General features: G+C 62.7%; 9 protein-coding genes across 9 annotated transcripts; 4 read left to right on the forward strand and 5 right to left on the reverse strand.

Moving 5' to 3' along the window:
• Positions 1 to 924: 924 nt before the first annotated feature.
• On the reverse strand, positions 925 to 4,917 carry SPAC26F1.08c (putative protein). The gene is made up of 9 exons (XM_062768816.1): positions 4,579 to 4,917; positions 4,301 to 4,380; positions 4,117 to 4,263; positions 3,976 to 4,076; positions 2,597 to 3,932; positions 2,376 to 2,558; positions 1,612 to 2,336; positions 1,376 to 1,576; positions 925 to 1,338 (listed from the first exon to the last, which is right to left on the reverse strand). Exons 1-9 carry the CDS (start codon positions 4,773 to 4,775, stop codon positions 955 to 957), a joined length of 3,354 nt encoding a protein of 1,117 aa, XP_062624800.1. The 5' UTR covers positions 4,776 to 4,917; the 3' UTR covers positions 925 to 954.
• A 398-nt stretch (positions 4,918 to 5,315) lies between these two features.
• Positions 5,316 to 7,592, forward strand: MET12 (Methylenetetrahydrofolate reductase 1). Its single transcript, XM_062768817.1, has 4 exons — positions 5,316 to 5,702; positions 5,795 to 6,119; positions 6,160 to 6,284; positions 6,323 to 7,592. Exons 1-4 carry the CDS (start codon positions 5,412 to 5,414, stop codon positions 7,484 to 7,486), a joined length of 1,905 nt encoding a protein of 634 aa, XP_062624801.1. The 5' UTR covers positions 5,316 to 5,411; the 3' UTR covers positions 7,487 to 7,592.
• Positions 7,586 to 8,306, reverse strand: Ccdc12 (Coiled-coil domain-containing protein 12). Its single transcript, XM_062768818.1, has 4 exons — positions 8,201 to 8,306; positions 8,008 to 8,161; positions 7,848 to 7,959; positions 7,586 to 7,794 (listed from the first exon to the last, which is right to left on the reverse strand). Exons 1-4 carry the CDS (start codon positions 8,296 to 8,298, stop codon positions 7,673 to 7,675), a joined length of 486 nt encoding a protein of 161 aa, XP_062624802.1. The 5' UTR covers positions 8,299 to 8,306; the 3' UTR covers positions 7,586 to 7,672.
• A 154-nt stretch (positions 8,307 to 8,460) lies between these two features.
• On the forward strand, positions 8,461 to 10,243 carry DPH1 (2-(3-amino-3-carboxypropyl)histidine synthase subunit 1). Its single transcript, XM_062768819.1, has 4 exons — positions 8,461 to 8,812; positions 8,860 to 8,981; positions 9,033 to 10,045; positions 10,083 to 10,243. The coding sequence occupies exons 1-4, from the start codon at positions 8,484 to 8,486 to the stop codon at positions 10,206 to 10,208; spliced, it is 1,590 nt and encodes a 529-aa protein (XP_062624803.1). The 5' UTR covers positions 8,461 to 8,483; the 3' UTR covers positions 10,209 to 10,243.
• On the reverse strand, positions 10,226 to 11,808 carry LOC62_02G002311 (uncharacterized protein). Its single transcript, XM_062768820.1, has 6 exons — positions 11,176 to 11,808; positions 11,020 to 11,138; positions 10,896 to 10,982; positions 10,446 to 10,849; positions 10,320 to 10,403; positions 10,226 to 10,285 (listed from the first exon to the last, which is right to left on the reverse strand). The coding sequence occupies exons 1-6, from the start codon at positions 11,771 to 11,773 to the stop codon at positions 10,240 to 10,242; spliced, it is 1,338 nt and encodes a 445-aa protein (XP_062624804.1). The 5' UTR covers positions 11,774 to 11,808; the 3' UTR covers positions 10,226 to 10,239.
• A 131-nt stretch (positions 11,809 to 11,939) lies between these two features.
• On the forward strand, positions 11,940 to 14,629 carry Rraga (Ras-related GTP-binding protein A). The gene is made up of 7 exons (XM_062768821.1): positions 11,940 to 12,013; positions 12,050 to 12,071; positions 12,134 to 12,167; positions 12,210 to 12,300; positions 12,344 to 12,709; positions 12,748 to 13,129; positions 13,173 to 14,629. The coding sequence occupies exons 1-7, from the start codon at positions 11,990 to 11,992 to the stop codon at positions 13,421 to 13,423; spliced, it is 1,170 nt and encodes a 389-aa protein (XP_062624805.1). The 5' UTR covers positions 11,940 to 11,989; the 3' UTR covers positions 13,424 to 14,629.
• On the reverse strand, positions 13,529 to 15,236 carry LOC62_02G002313 (uncharacterized protein; the record flags this gene model as incomplete). Its single annotated transcript, XM_062768822.1, has 3 exons — positions 13,529 to 14,726; positions 14,779 to 14,834; positions 14,889 to 15,236. 3 exons carry the CDS (start codon positions 15,234 to 15,236, stop codon positions 13,529 to 13,531), a joined length of 1,602 nt encoding a protein of 533 aa, XP_062624806.1.
• Positions 15,237 to 15,529: 293 nt separating this feature from the next.
• NDH2 (External alternative NADH-ubiquinone oxidoreductase, mitochondrial) lies at positions 15,530 to 18,234 on the reverse strand. Its single transcript, XM_062768823.1, has 7 exons — positions 18,045 to 18,234; positions 17,746 to 17,796; positions 17,495 to 17,676; positions 17,322 to 17,415; positions 16,897 to 17,217; positions 16,673 to 16,843; positions 15,530 to 16,626 (listed from the first exon to the last, which is right to left on the reverse strand). The coding sequence occupies exons 2-7, from the start codon at positions 17,762 to 17,764 to the stop codon at positions 15,701 to 15,703; spliced, it is 1,713 nt and encodes a 570-aa protein (XP_062624807.1). The 5' UTR covers positions 17,765 to 17,796; positions 18,045 to 18,234; the 3' UTR covers positions 15,530 to 15,700.
• Positions 18,235 to 19,413: 1,179 nt separating this feature from the next.
• On the forward strand, positions 19,414 to 21,315 carry Plpp5 (Phospholipid phosphatase 5). The gene is made up of 9 exons (XM_062768824.1): positions 19,414 to 19,713; positions 20,026 to 20,133; positions 20,174 to 20,274; positions 20,354 to 20,403; positions 20,460 to 20,600; positions 20,647 to 20,671; positions 20,707 to 20,783; positions 20,826 to 20,976; positions 21,016 to 21,315. The coding sequence occupies exons 1-9, from the start codon at positions 19,523 to 19,525 to the stop codon at positions 21,183 to 21,185; spliced, it is 1,014 nt and encodes a 337-aa protein (XP_062624808.1). The 5' UTR covers positions 19,414 to 19,522; the 3' UTR covers positions 21,186 to 21,315.
• The last annotated feature ends 190 nt before the right edge of the window (positions 21,316 to 21,505 follow it).

Below are 21,505 nucleotides of genomic sequence, written 5' to 3' on the forward strand. Positions count from 1 at the left end.
ACGAGGTCCCCACCGCTCGACGCATCGACACGCATGTACGCATGGGCACAACGACAAAGCAAGCTTGGGCCGCGGCGAGATCTGGCAACGGGCGCGACATCGAATCTGGAAGCTGCTGCACGATGACACGACGACGGCGACGACGACGACGACGACGCGGGTCGAGGGTCGAGCGCCGCACAACAACGCGGGGCGCCCAGTCGCACGAGCGCGCACGAGCGAATCGAGGCGCTTCGAAAGTGTGGGGCGACAGTTGATGAGCAAGATCGAGTGAGCGGGCGGCAAGGTGGGTGGGGGTCGGGTTGCAAGATCCCCAGCGACGACGACGACAACGGCGACACCAGCGCCCCGCGTTCGATCGAGGTGCCCCTCACCACCAGCGTAACAGCGTTCACCAGCTCGCTACTGTCCGCGCGGAGTGTACCACTTCGCTGCTTTCCGCGCCGAGTGTCGAGCCGCACAGACACAAGGCTCTAGAACGTCGCGCGTCGCCCAGCACGACCACGACCACGCGATACCCCGCCGAGCCCCGCACGCGACAGCGACCAATGACACGCGCCGACGACGGAAGACACGCCGTGTCCCCAACGCCGTGGAAACGGGTCTCCGAGACGCCGACGACGATGCGTGTCCCTGGCCTTCGTGCTGCGGTGCGGCACGGCGACTCCGCCGAGAGAAACGCCGGTGCGGAGGGGCGCGAATGGCGCGACCTGCGCGTCTGACAAGTCGCGCCATTAGCGTCTGACCTGGTACTGTACGGCCGTGATGCCGGTGCGAGGCTCGTTGCTTACCATTGACGACGGGGCGAGGATCGTCCCCCTCCCTGCGACTGACTGCGCCGCGTACGACTCAAGTCGACGGTGCGAGGCCTATTATTGTCCTTGCTCGCATTTTGCCAAGACGAGATACCGACTCGACGTCCACTTACGTCCACGCCTGATGCATACAGTAATGTTACAGCGGATGCAATGTATGAATGTCTAGGAATGATTGTGTTCCGAATAGTGTGCGCGCTGCGGCCAGCAGCTCGTCAATGCAGTTTATCGCCTCTCCCAGCGCCTCATTCTCCGCCATGCCGTAGAGCACGGCCAGCTCGGCGCGGTTGGCCGACTCGCCACCATCGTCGTCGCCGGCTGCCGGCTCGACCTCTGCCTCGGCACCAGCCCGCCGGCGCATGTTCTCGCGTGCGCGTAGGATTCGCACCTGCCGCGCATGCTCGTCGGTCGCGTCCATTACTTCGCCGAGCGGGACGCGAGGGGAGGGAAGGACCTGGGGCAGTGGGCTGCGCGAGCGAAACGACTGGCCCACGGCCCAGATGCAGACGAGGATGGCTGAGATCTGGCAGGTCAGCACAACACAATACTTTGCTACCTACGAGCTCTCGCCGGCTGGACAGGACATCGAGCACCGTCGCCTTGCGCGGCAGACTGAACCTCAGTGTCCGGATTTCTCCAAACGTCTCGATGAGGCGCTCGGTTAGGTCAATGACCTCGGCATAGAGTTTGACCGGTCGCGGCAGGAGGGACAGCTCTCGCCGTTGAATCTCGACTAGGGTGCGGCTCCGGGCAATGTTGCGCTGGCGTCAGCTGCATGCCGAGCAGTCCAACTCACCCGTACGGAGGCCTCCACCATACTGTACTGCTTGCTGTTGGCCTGGTACACCAACGATGGGCGCAGAAGGTCGCGGCTCATGCGCAGGTAGTATTCTGTCACCTGGTCCATCGTCTGCGCCACAGCACCAAAGTACTGCACGCGAGCGTGGATGGGCCACAGCCACGACCCGATGACGACGGCCGCGCAGATGCCGATGAAAATGTCCACGAAACGCATCCAGGCCAGCGTGAACTCTGACAGCCCGCCCGAGAGGCCGAGGTACTCGATGAACATGATCGGAGGGAGGGTGATGCCCGTCACGATTGCCATCGGCGCGACGTGCGTGAACAGCACACCGTACGAGATTGGCACGGCGCAGGCGGTAGCGAGCGCGACGAGGCCGTACGGGTTCGTACCAGCGATGCGAGTGCACTGCTGGTTAGCAGGTGGAATCGGCCGGAGTGCTACACCTACCACGTAGCCGACGACCGCGCCGATCAATGTCCCCAGGGTTCGATAAAAGCCAATGCGCAACGTCGCACCAGTGGTCACCTCCAACACGTACATGAAGCTGACCACCATCCACGGGCCACGCGACTTGTCGTACCAATGACGCCCAGAGTTCCCTTCTGGCATGAACGCTGGGACGGATAGCAGACTGATGCCGATCGTTTGCTTCAACGCGAAGAGCACGTGGTGAGAGTGCTTCATCGAGTGCAGGGCCTTGGACACGAGCACACGGGCTGGCGGGTTAGCACAGTCTGCCAGCCATGTGAACCCACCGACGACGACCGCCTGCCGATCCCAGATGGAGCGCCACGCCGAGATCAGGCGTCCCGCTAGTGTAGGCTCCGTCTGTACACGCGCTGGGCGCGACTCGCGCAGAAGCGTGTGCACAAAGTCGAGATCCTCCGCACGCTCGTAGTCGTCCCCTACCTCCGCCTCGGCTCTTGTTTCTCCGTCCACTGCGCTGGTTTAGCGAATAAATACGATTTCCACCCACTCGAAGGTCTGGCCGTCTCTGGCGCCTTGGTCCACGGCCAAATGATGGCAGGGAAGATCCAGTGCTTGGGCTGTGCACCCTGGCGCAGATGAACTGCATAGCCGAGCAGGTGCTGCGTGTCCTTGGCCAGATCCAGTAGGGCAATCATGTAGAAGGCGATGCGGAAGCGATCCTCCTCGTCCAGCCAGTCGGCTGCCGTTGGGATCTCGTCCTCCCACATGACGCCCTTCGCCGAGAGGCGCGAAGCCAGCGTGGCTGTGCTCGTGCTCTTCTGCAACTCATTGCCAAGGTCCGTCGTGTCAATGATGCCGCTCAGGTGTCGCTGGAGATCCTTGAGAGACGTCTGCAGCTGGGCCTTGACCTCGGCAGGGTCCTTGTGGTCGTCCAATCCCCAGTGCCAGTCGCAGGCGTCGGACATTTGGGCCGCGGCCGAGGTCATGGCAGCTACGATGCTGTCACTGAGGCCCGTGCACGCCATGGTCAGCTTCGCACGAGCCGGGTCGACATATGGTCCACCACGACCACGCGAGTTTCGCGAATTGCCCGACGCGTGTCGCGGCTGGGTGTGGGTGGCGACGCGACTCAGGTGATGGGCCAGCTGCACGCCGTCGATGTAGTGGTCACTGGCGGTGGTATCTGGCGTGGCTTCCGCGGTCTCTGGACTGCCATCTGCGGCGACTCGCGGACTGCCCTGCCACCCGTGGGGGATGAGGTCGCGAGGATGACGCTCCCCACTCCGACTACGGCTTCCCTGCCGCCGGTGCATGCTGTGTCGTGGCGTGCTGGCTCGGCTCGGGGGACGTGTCGACGGAGTGGCGTATGTGCGTTCCAGCGCATGCCGGATACGCTCTCCTGGTACGTGTCCTGTGGGGCCGAGCAAGGGGTTGCGTTGCAATCGGGCCAGAAGGTGGATGATCGGCTCGAGGGCGGCCGGCTTCTGTCTAGCGCGGACGATGTCGAGCATGTACGAAGCATGAGTGGCACGAGTGGTAGCGATTTCGGCCCGCAATTTCCGAGCGAGCTTCTGTTGTCGAGTTCGGGACGACGGCTTCTCAAGCGACTCTTCGACTTGTCTTGGCGATGGGGCTGATCCCGATGTCGTACCCGAAGCTTCTTTGCTATTGCTGCTTGCTTCTGGTGGGGTCTCGGGCTCGATCTCCAGGATAGTGCCTAACGATGCGGGAATGAGCTCGCATGCTGTCTTCACCGTGTTGAAGAGGTGTTGGCCGAGAAGTGGCGACGACGAATGCTCGGAGAAGAGGACACCGGAGGCGGTGGCGAAGGCGTACGCGAACAGCGTCACAAAGAACTGATCAAGGAACAGGTGCGCTTTGAACTAAGGCCCGTTAGGCCCTAGGTGATGGCGGTGATCGACCTACCTGGGTGATCCTTTGGCTCGCAGTCAAGAGGAAGATGGGGTTGAACATAGCGGCTCGACATGCAATGTTGAGTCGCGGATAGCAGCTCCGGAGGCAGCCGCCTACGCCCGGTCAGCACAGCTTGCAACTCGTACGACTTACAAACGGCCGATAGGATAGCAAGCCAGACGGCGAGGACCGCACGCGCTTGTGGCGAATCGGAGCCATACGTCTTGCCGCAGTACGCAGCGATGGCCACCCCAATCGTGGCCCACGTCAGGCCGCACAGCGCCCCGATGAAGTTTACGGCTGGCGGGTAAGCAGAAATCAAGACCGAGCTACCCACTGTTAGACTCAAGCTGCTGGCTCACCCTCCCGCGGGGAAAGTAGAACAGAATGACCGAGGTGTAGACGAGGAAAGAGTATCTGTGCGCGCGCACGCGGGTGGTCAGCGCGACGAATGCCGGCGGTAGTGGTGGTGGTGACGAGCTGAGCTTGGGTGATGGGTTACTCCCTGGCGGCCATAGCCCGCTCGGGCAACTCGGGTGGTGGTAGTGGCCCATGGCCCTCCATCACGCCGCGCACCCTCATCGCGCCACCGCTCCACTTGTTGCTCGTACTCACTCTCCTGCGAGGTGGTTGAGCGGGTGCACTACCACGAAGACAAAGCTCAAAAATGCAGTGAGGACCGGGGCGAGCATCGGACGCGCCTTGGACGCCCATGGCGGAAGGCGTGCGTTGAGCGAGAAGGCATGGCGCCGGCCCGTCGTCGGCACGAGCGTGCTGTCGCCGCTTGTGCCTGTCGGTGTGGTCGAGGACATGGCGTCGGTGTCACCGACACGGACAGGCGGCGTGTCGTGTGGACGTGTGTATGTGTGCGAGGGCAGTCGAGATGTGTGCAATGTCAAGAGTAGTGTAGCCGTCCCATGTTTCTGGGTCAAGTCAAGAGATTGTGCGCACCCGATAGGAGATTGGACGAAGCAGCATATTTGTGTCTCCAGATGCGTTTCCGACAATCGGAGAGGCGGCGGAGAGGCGGAGTGGAGGGCAGCAAGGCAGCACAGGGCGGCGGAGACTGGCCGAGAGAGAGATTCACGGCACGGCCGTATGGCACTGGAGCGGCCAGTCTGGGCAGTCGTCTGGCTGACGGCAACTGGGAATGCCACGTGCACCACGTGGTGGTCACCATCACTGATTAGCCCCTTGGCTCTATTCAGGGCACGGCACAAAGATAATCACGCCATGTCATTTGATTCCGGCATTACAACTTGAAATCAATACGTCGGTCCTTTCAGTGGTGGTGGGGTCAGTCAGTCGGCGACGCCGCTGCCGTCTAAGTCAGATGTCGGTCGGCCTTGCTCATCTCAATCTGCACTACCTCATCTCCATTTAACCCCAGTCTACAGCAGGACCAAAGCCCACCAGAGCAACCGCGGCACTCCCGCCACCCTCTCACCATGCCCCACCTCACTCACCTCATCACCTCGAGGCAGGGCCCGTTCCACACGTACGAGTTCTTCCCGCCGCGCACAGAGCCAGGTCTTGCCAACCTCCTCGACCGTATCGGCCGCCTCTCGGCTGCCCCTCTCAATGCGCCGCTCGCCGTTTCGGTCACCTGGGGCGCGGGCGGCTCGACAGCCGACCGCTCCCTCGACCTCGCTGAGGCCATTGTCAAGATGGGCATCGAGGTCATCCTCCACTTGACGTGCACCAACATGCCGATTGAAAAGGTGGACAAGGCTCTGCAGGTACGTTTGTTATTGTTGTTGCTTTTGTTATCGCGGGGCGTCGTCGGGCGTTAGAAAGCAAGCACGATAACTAACGCCATCTCCCCACACAGCGCTGCCGCGACATTGGGATCCAGAACATCCTCGCCCTCCGAGGTGACGCGCCCCGCGGTGACGAGTACGCCGTCGACGCGAATGACAACTTTGACGAGTTTGAACATGCCGATGATCTCATCCGCTACATTCGCAAGCAGCACGGTGACTACTTCTGCATCGGTGTTGCAGGCTACCCCACTCCTCACCCCGACTCGGAGAGTGCCGAGTCGGACCTGCATTACCTCAAGGCCAAGGTCGATGCCGGTGCCGACTTTATCATCACCCAGCTGTTCTACGACATTGGCGAGTTTGAGCGCTGGGTAATTGGTGTGCGCGGAGCTGGTGAGTGTAGCGCTAGAGGACGCGCCCTCTGACTCGGCAGGCATCGACATCCCCATCCTCCCCGGTGTTATGCCGATCCAGAACTTTGCCTCGTTCCGCCGCTTGGCCAACTTGACAAAGTGCTCGGTGCCCCCTAACATCTTCACGGATCTGGAGCGCATCAAGGTGGGTTCTGTGTCACTAAGATGACTCTAACCCGCCAGGCCGACGACGCCGCGGTCAAGCAGTACGGTGTGCGCCTTGCAACCACCATGGTGAACCGCCTCATTGCGTCTGGCCTTGTCAACGGCGTCCACTTCTGCACTCTCAACTTGGAGAAGTCTGTCCGCACGATTTTGGAAAAGCTCGGCTGGCTCGCTGGCGGAGGTTCCGGTGGGATCGGGCACAACCAGGTTATCCTCGACGACGCCCAGGCTGCCCGGCGCCAGCTCGACCAGCACTCCATCTCGCCCTCTGACGCCAGCCAGCTGGCGCAGTGGGGCCTTGCGCGTGCCCATGAACAGCAGGCGCGCCAGGCCGCGCAGGCCAAGCCGCCGCCTCCCGCGCTCGGTGAGGACGCATGGGACGAGTTCCCGAACGGTCGTTTCACCGACGTCCGCAGTCCAGCCTACGGTGAAATCGACGGCTGGGGAAGCGGATTAAAGACGACAGTGAGTGGGCTGTATGGCCGTTCAGCGAGCACCGCTGACGACCGCCAGCCTGCTCAGGCCCTCAAGGACTGGGGAACACCAGCCACGACTGATGACCTGGCGGCGCTGTTCACGAGGTATCTCAAGGGAGATCCTTCGACGCCGACCACACCATTCTGTGACCTGCCATTGTCGCCCGAGTCGTCCATCATTTTGGACCACCTCGTGGCTCTCAACGGAGCGGGGAAGCGGTACTGGACCGTCGGATCGCAGCCGGCCGTCGACTCGGCGCCTAGCGACGACCCTCTGCACGGTTGGGGTCCCGCAGGTGGCTATGTGTGGCAGAAGGCCTTTGTCGAGTTCTTCGTGCCCGCGTCCGAGGTCGACCGCCTCCAGGAGAAGCTTGTCAAGCTCAAGGATGGCGAAATCACCTTCTACGCGTCCAATAAGAAGGGCGAGTACACGAGCAACGTCGCCAAGGACTCGGTCAACGCCGTGACTTGGGCTGCGTTCCCCGGCCAGGAGATTGTGCAGTCGACCATCATCGAGGAGATTTCCTTCTTGGCGTGGAAGGAGGAGGCGTTTGACATCTGGAACGAGTGGTCGCTGCTGTACCCGCGTAACTCGCCCGCTCGCAAGCTCCTCGACGAGATCAGCAACGAGTGGTGGCTCGTGAGCTTGATTCACCACGACTACAAGGACTCGGAGGGATTGTGGCGTTTCCTGCTCGACAACTAGCCTCATTATCATAGAAAACTGTGCCGCACTCGTTTGGGAGGCGCGGGACGAACCCAGGAGAATTGTTCAACCATCATTATTGTAACCCCAGCATGACATGCAAGACATCCAACTGTACGGTGGTGAAGGTGTGGTGGGGGTGGGGTAGCATCTAAAGGTACAAATACAGTCTTGTGGCTCGCCGCTCTACTCGTCGTCGCTCTCGCCCTGCTCGGGGGCGTTATTCTCGTGCTCGGCAGCGTTGATGCTAGCCAGGATGTCGATCTCGCCAGCAGCAGCCTCCTTGCGCATGCCCTGCAGCCGTTGCCCTGGGCACCAAGTTAGCTACTATCATGGTCGTTGAGCTAATCCAGGGACGCACTGAAGATGGTCGCGATCGACTCGTTGGTCTTGCGCTCGAGCTTGCCCATGCAGGCGTTCATATCCCGCTTGAGGTCCCAGTTTGGCCTCTTGGGCTGGATGTTGAACAGGTCCTGGGGGCGGGGTGAGCAGTTGCTTGTGAATGCAATCAGGCAACTTACCAGCTCCTCGGCGCGGCGCGCCTCGTCCTCCTTGACAATCTCCTCGGCGAGCCCCTCGACGGCCTTCTCGACCGTGTCCTCGCCTGCGCCCTCGCGCGCGCGCATCTGCCGTGTCTCGGGGTCAAAGTTGCGCTGCTTGAAGGTAAAGTGCGCGCTGGGGCGTCAGCAGCTGCGGGGTGAAGCGCGTACTCACGCGTCGCTCTCGCCTGCGTCGTGCGCGTCCTTGCGCTTCCGGAGCGCGATGAGCCGCTCCTTGCGCGCCGCGGCCGTCACGGCGAGGTTGGTCTCCATGGTGTTATGTGGTGATGGAAGGTCGGCGGCGATGGAAAGTCGAGCTTGAACAAGCAGAGAGTGTGTTGTGAGCTCGGCAAAGCGACCGTGGGAAAGTACTCTAGTCGCCACCTGAAATGTTGGTCCAAGCTTCCAAAATGCTGACATTGACATTGACCTGCGCACTCACTCACATCACACACACCATGGCAGACATCACAGCGACAGAGGGCATCGAGCGCCCGGCCAACCCGCCGACAGCGAAGCCGAGGAAGCGCTTCGTCGGCACCTCGGCGCGCGCGGGCAGCTCGCGCGCCGGTGGTGCCGCGCCGCGCCGCGTCGCCAACCAGGTCCCCGACGAGATCCTCAACGACCCCGCCCTCCGCGAGGCCATGAAGGGCCTGCCTGCCAACTACAACTTTGAGATCCCCAAGACGATCCACCACGTGCGCAAGGAGGGCGTCAAGACGGTCGCGCTGCAGATGCCCGAGGGCCTCATGATGTACGGCTGTGCGATTGCCGACATTGTCGAGAGGTGCGTGGGGTGTCGTTGGCCGTGTGAGACAGAGTGCTAATGGACAGGTTTACTGGCGCCCAGCCGCTTCTCCTTGCCGATGTGACGTACGGCGCGTGCTGTATCGACGACTTCACTGCGCGCGAGATGGGCGCTGAGATGATTGTGCACTACGGACACTCTTGCTTGAGTGGGTACAGCAGAGCTCGGACGGGGGCCTCCAGCTGACCACGCCTCCCAGTTCCCGTCAACCAGACGAGCATCAAGACACTGTACATCTTCGTCGAGATCGCCATCGACACGCCGCACCTATGCCTGTCGGTCCGGCGCAACTTCCCCTCCTCGCGGCCGGCGTTCCAGCGTGCCGTCCTCGGCGCGGGGCAGTCCGAGCCCGGCGCCAAGGTCGGCATCTCGCTCGACGAGGCGGAGCGCGAGGCGATGGGCAAGGCCGACGCGGACGAACTCCCTACCCGCCTAGCGCTGGTCGGCACGATCCAGTTCGTAGCCGCTGTGCAGGCGCTGCGCGACGACCTGGAGAAGGCAATGGCGCCGCTCGACGACGTCGACGAGGCGGGCGACGACGCGCTCGCCAAGATCCGCCGCGGCGAGATCGGCGTCTGGAGAGGCAAGTACGACATCTCGGTCCCCCAGGTCCGCCCGCTGTCGCCCGGCGAGATCCTCGGCTGCACCGCCCCCAAGCTCGGCGACGTCGACGCACTCATCTACGTCGGCGACGGCCGCTTCCACCTCGAGAGCATCATGATCGCCAACCCGTCCGTGCCGGCGTTCCGCTTCGACCCGTACTCGAAGAAGTTTACGCGCGAGTACTATGAGCACGACGAGATGCGCTCGGTGCGCGCCGACGCCGTGCGCGTGGCCCGCCGTAACCTCCTCGAGCGGGGCGCTGACAGCTGGGCCATCCTCCTCGGAACGCTCGGCCGCCAGGGCAGCCTGAGCGTCATGAAGACGGTCGCGGCGGGCTTGCCGCCCAGCGCGGACACCGTCCCGCCGCTCATGGTCCTCCTGTCCGAAGTGTCTCCGGCCAAGCTGGGTCTGTTCTCCGACGCGGAGATTTCGACGTTTGTGCAGACGAGTTGCCCGCGTCTGTCGATCGACTGGGGGTACGCGTTCAAGCGGCCCCTGCTGAGCTCGTACGAGGCGAGCGTGGCTGCTGGCCGGATCACGGGATGGCACGGTGTCGACCTCGACGGACGCGAGAACGGAAAGGGCGACTACCCGATGGACTACTATGCGGTAGGTGCGAGTGTTTGGGCCATCGCTGACAAGCCAGGACGGATCTCTCGGCCCGTGGACGCCGCGCCACCAGCCGCCCAAGCCGCCAAGGGAGCCACGAACTCTGCGTGTTGCACCTGGGCCAGCGGCAGCGGCGCCAGCCGCGCCTGTGGTAGCAGCATAGTATACAACATGCATTTTGCACAGATCAGATCCTAATCGCTGTCGTCGTCGACCGGGGCGGCCATGTAGTCGTTGAGCCTGGCGTCAGTTGGGCCAACTTACGACAACTCACATGTGCACGAACGGCGTCATGACCTCGACGACGGCGCCGACCTTGTCTATGAAGTCTGGCGCCGTCACCTCGTCGTCGGTGAAGCTGCGACGTCAGTTGATGTCCCCAACGGTCATGCCAACTGACTGATGGAACACGACGATGCTGCGCAGCTTGAGCAGGTCGATATCCTTGTGCGTCTTGTCGACGCCCTTGGGCGCGACCTTGAGCTCGTCCGAGTGGCCAAAGATGTTCTGCGGCTTGCCCTTCTTGCCCGGCTCGGCCTTGCCGAACAGCTTGACGAACGCCGGCGCGCCAATCGCCGCGCGGAACGGCGCGGGGTCGTGCAGGATGTTCTGGCGTATGGCGGCCAAGTCGTCGCGGCTCGGCTGCCACTTGCCACACGCCAAGATGCTGTGCCCGCGCGGGCAGATGGAGAGATGGTACCCCGCCCACGTGCCCTTCTTGCCGCCGCGCGACGTGCTCATGCTAAAGTTGCTCTTGTACGGCGTCTTGTCGGACGAGAAGCGCACGTCGCGGTAGATCCGGTGCTTGGGGGTGTGTGAGCGGCCCGCGTGCCGACAGCTACAAACTCACAATCACGTCATTGGGCGGGAGGACGGGCAGCTCGTCGTCTGCCTCGCTCATGCGCGCCTGCATGGGCACGACGAACGCCTTCCACTCCTGTGTGCGTGTCAGCTCGCCCAGGCAGCTCGCTTACCGCCTCGGCTTGGCGATACGACGGCTCGTGGGCGCGGAACCAGTCACGGTCGTTGTTCTCTGGTATTTGGAGGAGCGAGAGGAAGTTGAGCGTGTTGCGCGAGACCTGGCCCGCGGGGACTGCGCGTTAGCGCTGAGCCACGACGACGAGACCCACCCTGGCCCGTCTTGGGTGCTGGGTAGATGCGCCCCGCGACGACCTGGCCCTCTTCCAGCTCGACGTCGTCGTCGTCCGAGCCCAGCTCGACAGCGTCGGCCGCGCTCGCGCCACTCTGCCTCCCCTTGGCCCCGCGGCCCCACTTGGCCTTTGCCTTGTCCGCGACTGTCGCCTTGCGCTTCGTCCCAGCCTTGGGCGTCGCCTCGGCGTCGCTCTCGCTCTCGTCGCCGTTCATGACCTCGTCGTCTTCGGGCTCGTCGTCCGAGTCGGGGTCGAAGGCCGACTCGGCGCCAGAGTCGGACGACGACAGCTCCGACTCGCTCGTCAGGCCAGTCGGCTCGCTCAGCTCGTCGTCGGTTTCGTTGCGCTTTGCCTTATTCTTTGCCTGCTGCTGCTTCCCCTTGGCCTTCTTGTCAAAGTACGGCGATGTGTTACCATTACCCCCGCGCGCTGTTCCAGATCTGGATCTGGTGGGCGTGGCCGAGGCCGCCTTGGACGCTTTGGTCTTGGTCGGGGGCGTTACTGCGTCATCCTTGTTGGTCGCCGCCACCACCTTCTTTCCTCTGGTGGTTGTCGCACGGGCCGTGCGCGCTGCCATGTCTAGTCGTGTGGTCGCCAACTTGTCAATGTTGTTGTTGCAATCTCACTCATTCAATTCACAACGACGCGTCGTGACTTTCAAGCCGTCATTGTATTGCAAACTTTCCCACGGTCAAACTGGTCGCTCGCTTGACACCCACCCACCCACCATGACGTTTGTCTCTATCTCTTTCGCAGCTCCGCTCACCACTGCAGCGCATACCACAACTTCATCATGTCGTCGGCGTCACGGAGAAAGGTGCGTGCGGTGATCAATCGGCAGAGCTGACGGCAGGTGCTCCTCATGGGCAAGAGCGGTGGGTTGTGGCGCGGGCGACACGGGCGGCGGCGCCGCGAGGTTTCTGACTCTCTCCTCCAGGCAGCGGCAAGACGTCGATGCGCTCCGTCATCTTGTGGGTTCCTGCTCTCCGCTGACTAGCCCGCTGACCCACCAGCTCAAACTACACGGCCAAGGATACTCGCCGTCTCGGTGCAACGATTGACGTCGAGCAGTCGGCCGTGAGACTGCTGGGCTCTCTCGTCCTCGTATGTGTCCTCTCCTCTGCGCGCCGCCCCCCTGACAACCCAGAACCTGTGGGACTGCGGAGGCCAAGATGCCTTCTTAGACAACTACCTCGTCGCGCAGCGCGATACCATCTTCACCAACGTCGCGGTCCTGATCTACGTGTTCGACATCACGAGCTCCGAGTGGGAAAAGGACGTGCACTACTTCGAGGACAACCTGCAGGCTCTGCGCGAGAACTCGGCCGACGCAGGCATCTGGGTGCTCATCAACAAGATGGACCTGGTCGACAAGGAGGACCCCAAGCGGCTCATGTATGCCGAGCGCCGGGCCGAGATTCTCGCCATGAACGAGCGGCTGTCGGCCGGCGTGGACAACGCCGGGCCGTGCAGGATCTTCCCGACGAGTATTTGGGACGAGTCGCTGTACAAGGTGGGTACAGCATGCGGACATGTCACTAACCCGCCCAGGCGTGGTCGTCCGTCATCCACTACCTCATCCCCAACATCAAGCTCATCACCGAGCACCTGACCTACTTCCGGGACCTGACCAAGGCGGCCGAAGTCGCCGTGTTCGAGGGCGAGACGTTCCTCGTCATGGCCAAGTCTGGCTCGCCGCTCGACGCGGCCGAGGTCGAGCTCGACGAGTGGGAGAGCGAGCGCGGCGTCGGCCGCCTGGATCGGCAGCGCTTCGAAAAGGTGTCCGAGATCATCAAGAGCTTCCGCCGGACGTGCCAGCGCACGGGGGAGCAGTTCCTCGGCTTCGAGGCCGACTTTGACGGATGTGTCGTCGTGCTCGAGCCGCTCACGCGCAACACGTTCATGCTGGTCATTACGACCGACCCGAGGCTGAGTGGGTAAAAAGGCTGAGACGGTGGCAAAGCTGACGACCCCAGCCGCATCGATGGTCAAGTACAACATCTCGCAGAGCACGATCCACTTCGTCGAGGTCGGCTTAACCGTCAGCACGTTCCACCGCAAGTGCTCAATATGCCGCGACACGGTCAAGAAGTACATGCCCCACGCCGTGTACGATGTCGAGGGCGACGACGACCCCAACGTGGTCGCGTGGGACGACGTGCCCGTTGAGTCGGACGTCAAGCCGGCCAACGGCACAGGGTCGCACACGCCCGCGAGCCAGAGCTAGGAGGTTGCATAATGTACAGTATATTTGTAGCTGCGTGCGTACGCGTATTACATGGGAGGCAGCCGGCGTGGCGCCATGACAACAGTGGCTCGCGTCGTCGTCGCACTACTTGAACTCTGCGAACAGCGACGCAAACTCGTCGCCGTCAACCTGCGGCATCTGGTCATCGAAATTAAAGTCGTCAAAGTTGATGTCGCCCATACCGCCCTGGTCGCCGAGGTTGGTGTCGTCGAAGGTGACTGTCGCGGTGGCGTCTGGGGCGGGTTGTGGTGCAGGAACGGGGTCTGGTAGTGACGAGACGACGGGCTCGGGGGCTGGTACGGGGGCTGTCGGCTGTGACGACTGCTCGACTGGCGCTGGTGGCTCGGGCACCGGCGGGGCAGTGAGGTCGCCACCAGCGAGCAGCGCGTCGAGGTTGAGATCGCCGCCCGCGTCGTCGGCGGGTGCCGTTGTGCCTGCGTTGTCCGTGCCAGCTGCTCCGCCATCCCCGCTACCCGACACCTCGCCGAGGGCAGCCAATCCGCCGTCGTCGCCACCACCATTTCCACCCCCAAACAGCCCCTCGAGCGCCTCGAGGTCCAGGTTGGACAGGTCCATGTCGGCCGGGTCAAACGTAAAGTCGAACGTGCTGTCCCCCGCAGGCGCAGTGGGCGCTGGAGGCGCCTGGCTGGGCGTCGCATCAGGCGCCGGGGTGGCCTGCTGCGCGCCTGCAGACGGCGTCGGCGCGGCCTGCGCCGCTGGCGTACCGTTTCCTTCGAGCGTCGCCAGCAGCTTGGACGTGTTGGGCGTCATGGCGAACACATCGCCCGGCGTCCCGGCGGCCTGCTGCTGCGCATCCATGCCGTTCGCGCCAGAGATGATGGCGTTGAGCTCGTCCATCCCCAGGTTGGAGAGGTCAATGTTGCCGTCGGGGAACATGAGCCCCTCGGGGAAGACGTTCTCCTGCACTGGCTGAGCGGGAGCCGTCACAGCTGGCGGGTGAGCGTTCTGCGAGAGGAAGGACGTCGACGACAAGGGGATGGGAGACGACACGTTTGGCGTGTGCGTCAGGTGCGCGGGCAGCGCCGAGGCCGGCGACGGCGTGGGTATCGGCGGCGGGGCGAGCGCTGCAGGTGGCCGCAAGCGCGCGTTGAACTTGTCCGGCGCCGCGGCATACTCCACATTCTGCGCCTGATGGTCAGACAGCGCCCCACGCGCTCCACTCACGATAAACCACTCGACATGGCGCCGTGTTGCGTCGTAGTTTTTCCACGCGGCCTCGAGACGGATCTCGAGCCGCCGTGGGGGCTTGGATGCGTACCCGCTGCCCCGTGTCAGTGCTCGCTCGCCCCGCGCACACGAGAGACAAAACTCACATGGCCTGGCAGTCAGCCTTGTACTGGAGGATCATGGTAGCCGCGATAAGCGCGTCCTGCGCCGTCAGCCACCGCGCACACACACGCGCACACACGCTCGCCAAACGCACCTTGTACTGCTTTTGCATCACGTCGACCTGGTTGGTGATCCACTGCGCGCCGGGCGGGAGCTTGGGGCGCTTGGGCTCGCGCTTGTCTGTCGCGATCGAGCTCTCGCGCCGCTTGCTCGGGACGTTTGGGCTCGCAGCACCAGGTAACGACGCCGGCGAGGGGCGTGTGGGCGTCGGCAGTCCGCGCGGTCTGCCTGCTGGGCTCGGCGCCGGCCGTGGGCTTGGACCAGGGTTGCGGGGGGACGGCCCAGTCACGGGTCGGGGCGACGGCCCAGCGAGCGGGCTGGGGCCAGCGCGCGGCGACGGCCCCGAGAGGGGTGATGGCCCTGCGAGCGGGCGACCAGACATGCGGATGAACGAGTGTTGAGGTGTAGTGAGGTTGTGAGAGGGAGGATGCGAGGGCGAGTTGGGTGAAAGAAGGACAAAGTGATGGCTGTCCGTCGAGACGAGTTTGCCGGGGCCGAGTGGATGGCGGTGGGTTTCGTGCCTGAGCCTGCTTCTTCTCAAAGTCGTTCATTATTCACCTTGTCATGCCGCCCGCCACTTTGGGCAAACCAGTCATTGCCGCTGGCGGCGCTCCCACACACAAAAGCACACGCACACACCTCACTGCACCCCAATAACACACAATGATATCATATGGCTGCATACTCTATTGCCATGACTTGCTCCAGTAGATGACTGTGAACAAGGATGTGGGGGGTTGTGGGGCTGGGGCTGGGGGCCGGGGCCAGGGCTAACTGTCAAGAACACCTAACGTACACCCAAGAAGCTTTAACAAGAAATGTTTACGATACACGCAAATCGTCCGTTTACTCGCGAGAGACGTCACGGCCGAAGAGCTTGACCTTGAGCCAGTCGGTCATGACAAGGGTACGGTTACGGACCGAGTAGAGGGTCGAGACGTAAGCCGAACGCCAGAAGAGCATGGCGGCGCCACCACCCGAGGCGACGTTGCCGTTGAACAGGGGGAGGTCAGCAATGGCCTTCTCCGAGCCAATGTAGGCGAGCGAGCCCTGGTGCGAGTAGTGGAAGGGGGTGAGCTTGGTGGCGCGGTTGAGCTTCTTGACAACGCTCTCAATGTCGTCGGCGGAAGCGGTGCCCGAGGCGCGGAGGTCGGCGAGCTGGCGCTCGTACTTGTTCTTCTGGCCAAGCTTGGCGAAGACCGAGGCGAGGTAGATACCCTCCTGCGAGGCGACCTGGGCAGTGGGGGCGTACTGGGTAGCAGTGCAGTCACCGATGGCGAAGACATCCCGGGCACCAAGGAGCTGGAGGTAGTCGTCAATGACGAGACCACGGCGCTGGGTCTGGGTAGCGGGGAGCTTGCTCATGAGGTCGAGAGTGATGGGGCGCGAGGTGTTGCCGGTGGCCCAGACAAGGAGACCGTAGGGGATCTCGCGGGTCTCCTTGTTGGCGTCCTGGACGGTGACCGAGGTCTCGCCAACGTCCTTGACCATGGTGCGGGTGAGGACGTCAATCTTGTTCTCCTTGAAGGTCGACTCGGTGTACTGAATGAGCTGCTTGGAGAAGGCGGGGAGCACGTTGGGGAGGGCCTCAACGAGGGTGATCTTGAGGCGGTCGGCAACCTCAGGGTACCACTTCTTGAGGTCGTCGATGAGGAAGTCGTGGAGCTCACCGGCGTACTCGACACCGGTGGGGCCACCACCAACGACAACCATGTGCATCAGGCGGTCAATCTCCTCCTGCGACTGGTCACGGAAGGCAGCGGTCTCGATGCCTGCGAGGTCAGTGGTACATCCAACAAGAGCGATCACGACACTCACAGTCCATGAGCTTGGAGCGGATCTTGTCAGCATCGCTGAGCTCCTTGAGGAAGCAGGCATGCTCGCGGACACCCTTGATGCCGAAGGTCTGGTTCTCGCAGCCGACGGCGTAGACAAGGTAGTCGTAGGGGATGGTGACGGAGCCCTTCTTGCCCTTGACCTCGGAGATGTCTAGGGGGGGAGGTCAGCACGTTTCCTCGTGATTCCTCGCCGCGGCTACTTACCCTCGAAAGTGACAGTCTTGTTGATGGGGTCAACAGTGCGGGCCTCGGCCTCGTAGACGAGGACGTCGCGCTTCTTGTGGCGGGTGATGAAGCGAGTAGGCTGGATGAGCGAGCGGGGCTCAAGGGTGCCGACAGTGACGGAGGGGAGGAGAGGAGTGAAGAGGAAGTAGTTGCGGGGGGAGACGACAACAACGTTGAACTCCTCAGTGTCGAGGTTCTTGAGGAACGAGGTAGCACCCCAGCCCGAGCCGAGAACGACGACGGTGGGCTTGGAGGGGTCCTGGGGGAGCTGCTCTCCGGGGTGGGCCTCGGACTGGGTCACTGTTCGAGTGTCAGCTCGGACGAAGGAAATAAAGCCGTGCGACGGAAATCTTTGCCAAACGCCGGTCCGGCTTCCGGGTCGGGGAGAGGGGAGGGGTACTCACCAAGGAGGAAAACACCAGTAGCAGTGATGATCGCGAAGAGCGTCACGCGGCCGAAAGTCTGGAGACCGCGGCGGAAGCGTCCAGGAGGCTTGTACTGCGATGGGGTCAGTTATCGCTGAAAAGGCGACGTCGCTATGCGCGCGGCTCGGGCGCGTCGGTGACGCTTTACCCACCTGCTTCTCGGGCTTGGGGGCCTCGGGCTGCTCGGGGGCAGCGGGGGTCGAGTAGGCGCGGCGGGCGGCCTGGGACCAGGCAGTCGAAGTCGAGGGGGCGGACGCGAGCTGCACGGTGGGGCGAACGAGGCGGGCGACCGCGCGGGGAGCGACGGTCGAGCGCGTAGAGAGGGGCGCACGGGCTGGCGGGTCAGTTTCGGGTGCGCGTCATTTACGGCGGTTGTGAAAACCATGTGGGTGTCACCACTTACCGAGCGAGCGGAGAGCCATGGTTGGCAGTCTTTTAGGGCCTGAGAGTGGTGCTGAGGAGGAGTGTGTGAGCAAGAGAGAGGAGAGATACGGGTGCGATGGGGGGGCTAGGCGATTGCGTCGAGGCGAGCGGCAGTGGTGAGAGAATTGCGGAGATTTGCAGGGGCGACTGGATTCGAGCCACGTGGCCCTTGCGGCAGTGGCTAGATGGGAATAGGGTACGTGTTGATCGATCGTCTTTCAACCAACAAGAGGAGCAATGTTTGTGATGCACACGACAGGACTAGTCTTTATAACTTACCGGTTAGAGAGGAGGCAGGTGATGGACAACAAAGTGAAAGTGTGGGGAAGGAGAGATGCGGGAAGTTGTGTGCGGCGGCGGCAGTCACGACCTTTGTCACTGACGACGAGTCCAAAGTGTGTTCCTTGTCTCGGTGGTTTGGAGTGGGCTGGCTGCGGGTGTGGTATCAGCGCGCGGCGGCGGCGGAGGCGCGGTGACACGCCTGGGCGTTGGCACTCCTGTGCGCTCCTAGCCGCTGGCTGGCTGGCACTGCTACGAGGCGCCAGGCGCGGCGCGATAACATTGCCTCATCCTGGCTGGCCACTTTTTTTTTTTTCTTCTTTGCCTTGCCTTGCCCTCTGTCCCTGTGCCCGTTGCCGCAGCCCCTTCCCTGCGTGCGACCTCGTTGCCCCAATCAATCTCTGGATACAGGATGCGCCTGTTCCGATGCCTGGCATTCATCTGATTTGCCGCTGTAACCGGTCAGTTGCTAGTCGTCAACAAGGCTCCCGATTGGGCAGAGCCAGGGCGGGCTGGGCCAAATGCCATGAAAGCCAAATACACTTCCTACCGGCCAAGCAATCCCACTCGGAACGAGGCGGACTTTTGGCACATGACTGGCGTCACTGACTCGGGTGGATACGACCTCTAGTCGTCGGTTACGAGCAGAGCAGCGGCGCACAACGACGACAGACTGCCTGCCATGCACGACGCAGGCACCCACCGGTTAGTGCTGGGTTACATCCTGCACACGCGCGTAATCTCCCCACCTGCCCCACCTCTCGCCCCGGCTTGCCGGCGATCGACAGGACGGCCACAAGGCACTGGTTATGATGTTGGCCCGTGGCCGTGGCTGGCTGGCCTTGTGCCGACACTCGATGACGGCGGGTCTACTTCCGACAGTGCTATCATAAGAGTATTTGTTATTGCCACTGCGAGAACTTGCACTGTGTAGTGCCTTTGGTCGTCATTGCAAGTTCCCACTCTCACCCCCTGCTCGCTACAGCACACCCCAGCCAACCAGTCAGTCAGTCAGTTGCCCAGGCGGGCTGTCGGCCGCTGCTGTTTTTTTCTCTCTTTGCATTGGTTGAGCGGTGTAAACGTCCGACACGCGCGGCAAAGTGCGGCGGCATGGCGTGAGCCGATGCCACCGAGTCAACCCAGTGTGTGACGACTAAGAAGAGTGGAACGTGGGTTGTTGCATTCAAATTATTCCTAATAACCAGCAAACTAAGCAATAAGCACGACTTTGTGAGGCAAGGTGAGGAAGGCTTAAGCCAGCGGAAGCAATTCCCCCTTGCCTTTGCGCCCCCTCGTCGCGTGTCGCGCGCGTCGTCCCAGATGCCAAGGTCCGTCGTCGCCAAGCTCCAACCAACCTCACCCCACAGCCCACACCGTCATTGACCCCCCTCCGTCTCTGACAGACAACTGACCGCCGTCCCCGTCACTGTCACTGTCACCCAGCAGCGCCCCGCACGCCCCCCTCGGCCCAACTCAAAATGTCGCAGCTCACAGAAAGCGTCACCGCGTGCTTCCCCGGCAGCGCCGGCGGTGCGTCGTCCTCGCTGCCGCAGTACGCCAGCGATGCGCAGGCGACCCGCCCCAGCTCGCGGCCCCAGAACCGCCAGTTCACCTGGGTCAGGCTCATCCGGAGCTACTGGTACGACTGGCTCCTGATCCTTGGCCTCTGGTGCGTAAGCGAGCTTGTGTGTGCCGGTGTGATGGGAGTGCCGTGTGGGGCTTTCGGCGAGCATCGGCACTGCGCCGGGGCATGGGGCGTGCTAGCGACCAGCTCGCGTATGGCGCCATGGCGAGCGCCGGCGGTCAAGCCACGTCCACCCAAGGACTGTGGCGGTATCACTACTGAGCTTGCCGCTCGCCGTCGCCGCCAGAGCCCCAGAAGCCGCAGTCCGTCCCCCCGGCCCCAGTGACGACGGTGGCGGAGATGACCGATGGCACGATGTGGAGCGCCGACCAGCACACACTAACGCTTCGCTCGCAGGCTCTTCCTCGCCGTGCTCCACCGCTCGCCGGGCCACAAGCGCGAGTTCTCGCTCACCGACGTGTCGATCCAGCACACGTTTGCCGAGCATGAGCGCGTGCCCAGCTTGTAAGTGTGCGCAGCCGCGGCGCCACTGACCCGATCCCAGCCTCCTCGCCGTCATCTCGGCCGGCATCCCTGCCACGCTCCTCTTCCTCATCTCGACCCTCATCGCCCGCAACGCATGGGACGTGCACAACGCGCTCGTGGGTGAGTGGTCGTGTGCCGGCGCACGTGTCGCCGTCCGAGAAGAAGCCTTGGCAGACCCTGACTGACCGACCTTCTTCAGGCCTCGGCGTGTCCTGGACCATGTCCGGCGTCGTGACTCAGATCATCAAGGTGGGTGTGGCGTGGCGCGGGCCGCTGTAGCTGGCCTTATTGCTAACAACGCCCAGATGATGGTCGGCCGTCCCCGCCCCGACTTGATCGCCCGCTGCCTCCCCAAGGCGGGCTCGGTCGACGCTTCGCCCTTCGGTCTGTCCACCGTCGAGATCTGCACCCAGACCAACCTGTTCAAGCTCAACGACGGCTTCAAGGTGAGTCAGCAATGTGTCCCGCATGCTCCTCAGCTAACTCTCGCAGTCCTTCCCTAGCGGTCACTCGTCTCGTGAGCCTCCTCTTGCTGAACCCTCTGACCCCCAGTCTCGTTTGCCGGCCTCGGTTTCCTGACCTTCTACCTCGCCGGCAAGCTTCACCTCTGGGACGAGTACGGCCACCGCGTGAGTTGTCCTCCCATCTCCTGATGACAACTGACGGCCCAGAACCGCGCGTGGTTCGCCCTCTCGCCCCTCCTCCTCGGCGCCACGGTCGCCATCAGCCGCACGATGGACAACCGCCACCACTGGCAGGATGTGCTCGTCGGCTCGGCGCTCGGCCTGGCCATCTCGCACGTCGCCTACAGGACCTACTACCGTGAGCTTAGTATTCTATGAGGAAGCTGACAAGCCACAGCCAACCTCAAGCACGTTGCGAGCCACCTGCCCCTCCTCCCCCGCCCGGGAAGGAACGAGCCCGACGAGTCGTACGACACCGACCTCGCTACCAGCCCCCGCGTCCGCCTTCTCCCCGAGGATGCTGGCGTGCCCCGTGCCAGCGAGGAGCAGGACGCTTGGCGCCAGTAGACGCCGGCTAGCCAGCCCATGGCCGTGCCGAATTGCGCGGCCACCAAAACGGACAAAAACGACCATGTCCTTGTTGGGCATCTTGCAGCCTGATACTATGTAGGCGTGGTCTCGTATGCACAATCACACGTAAAGAAGTCGTTTTGGGTGCTGTATATGTGTGCTATTGATGTGTACGAGAGTTCGAGTCACATCGCAAACAAGTGAGAGGTCACAAGATCAGCTGCGTGATTAGCGGCTTCCCGATCCCAGATAACACAAGACTGATAGCGATCTTGAGACAGACAATCTGAGACATTCAAAACAAATATGACGATACA

This window comes from Vanrija pseudolonga, chromosome 2, assembly GCF_020906515.1.
Source record: "Vanrija pseudolonga chromosome 2, complete sequence".
Lineage (NCBI taxonomy): Eukaryota > Fungi > Basidiomycota > Tremellomycetes > Trichosporonales > Trichosporonaceae > Vanrija > Vanrija pseudolonga.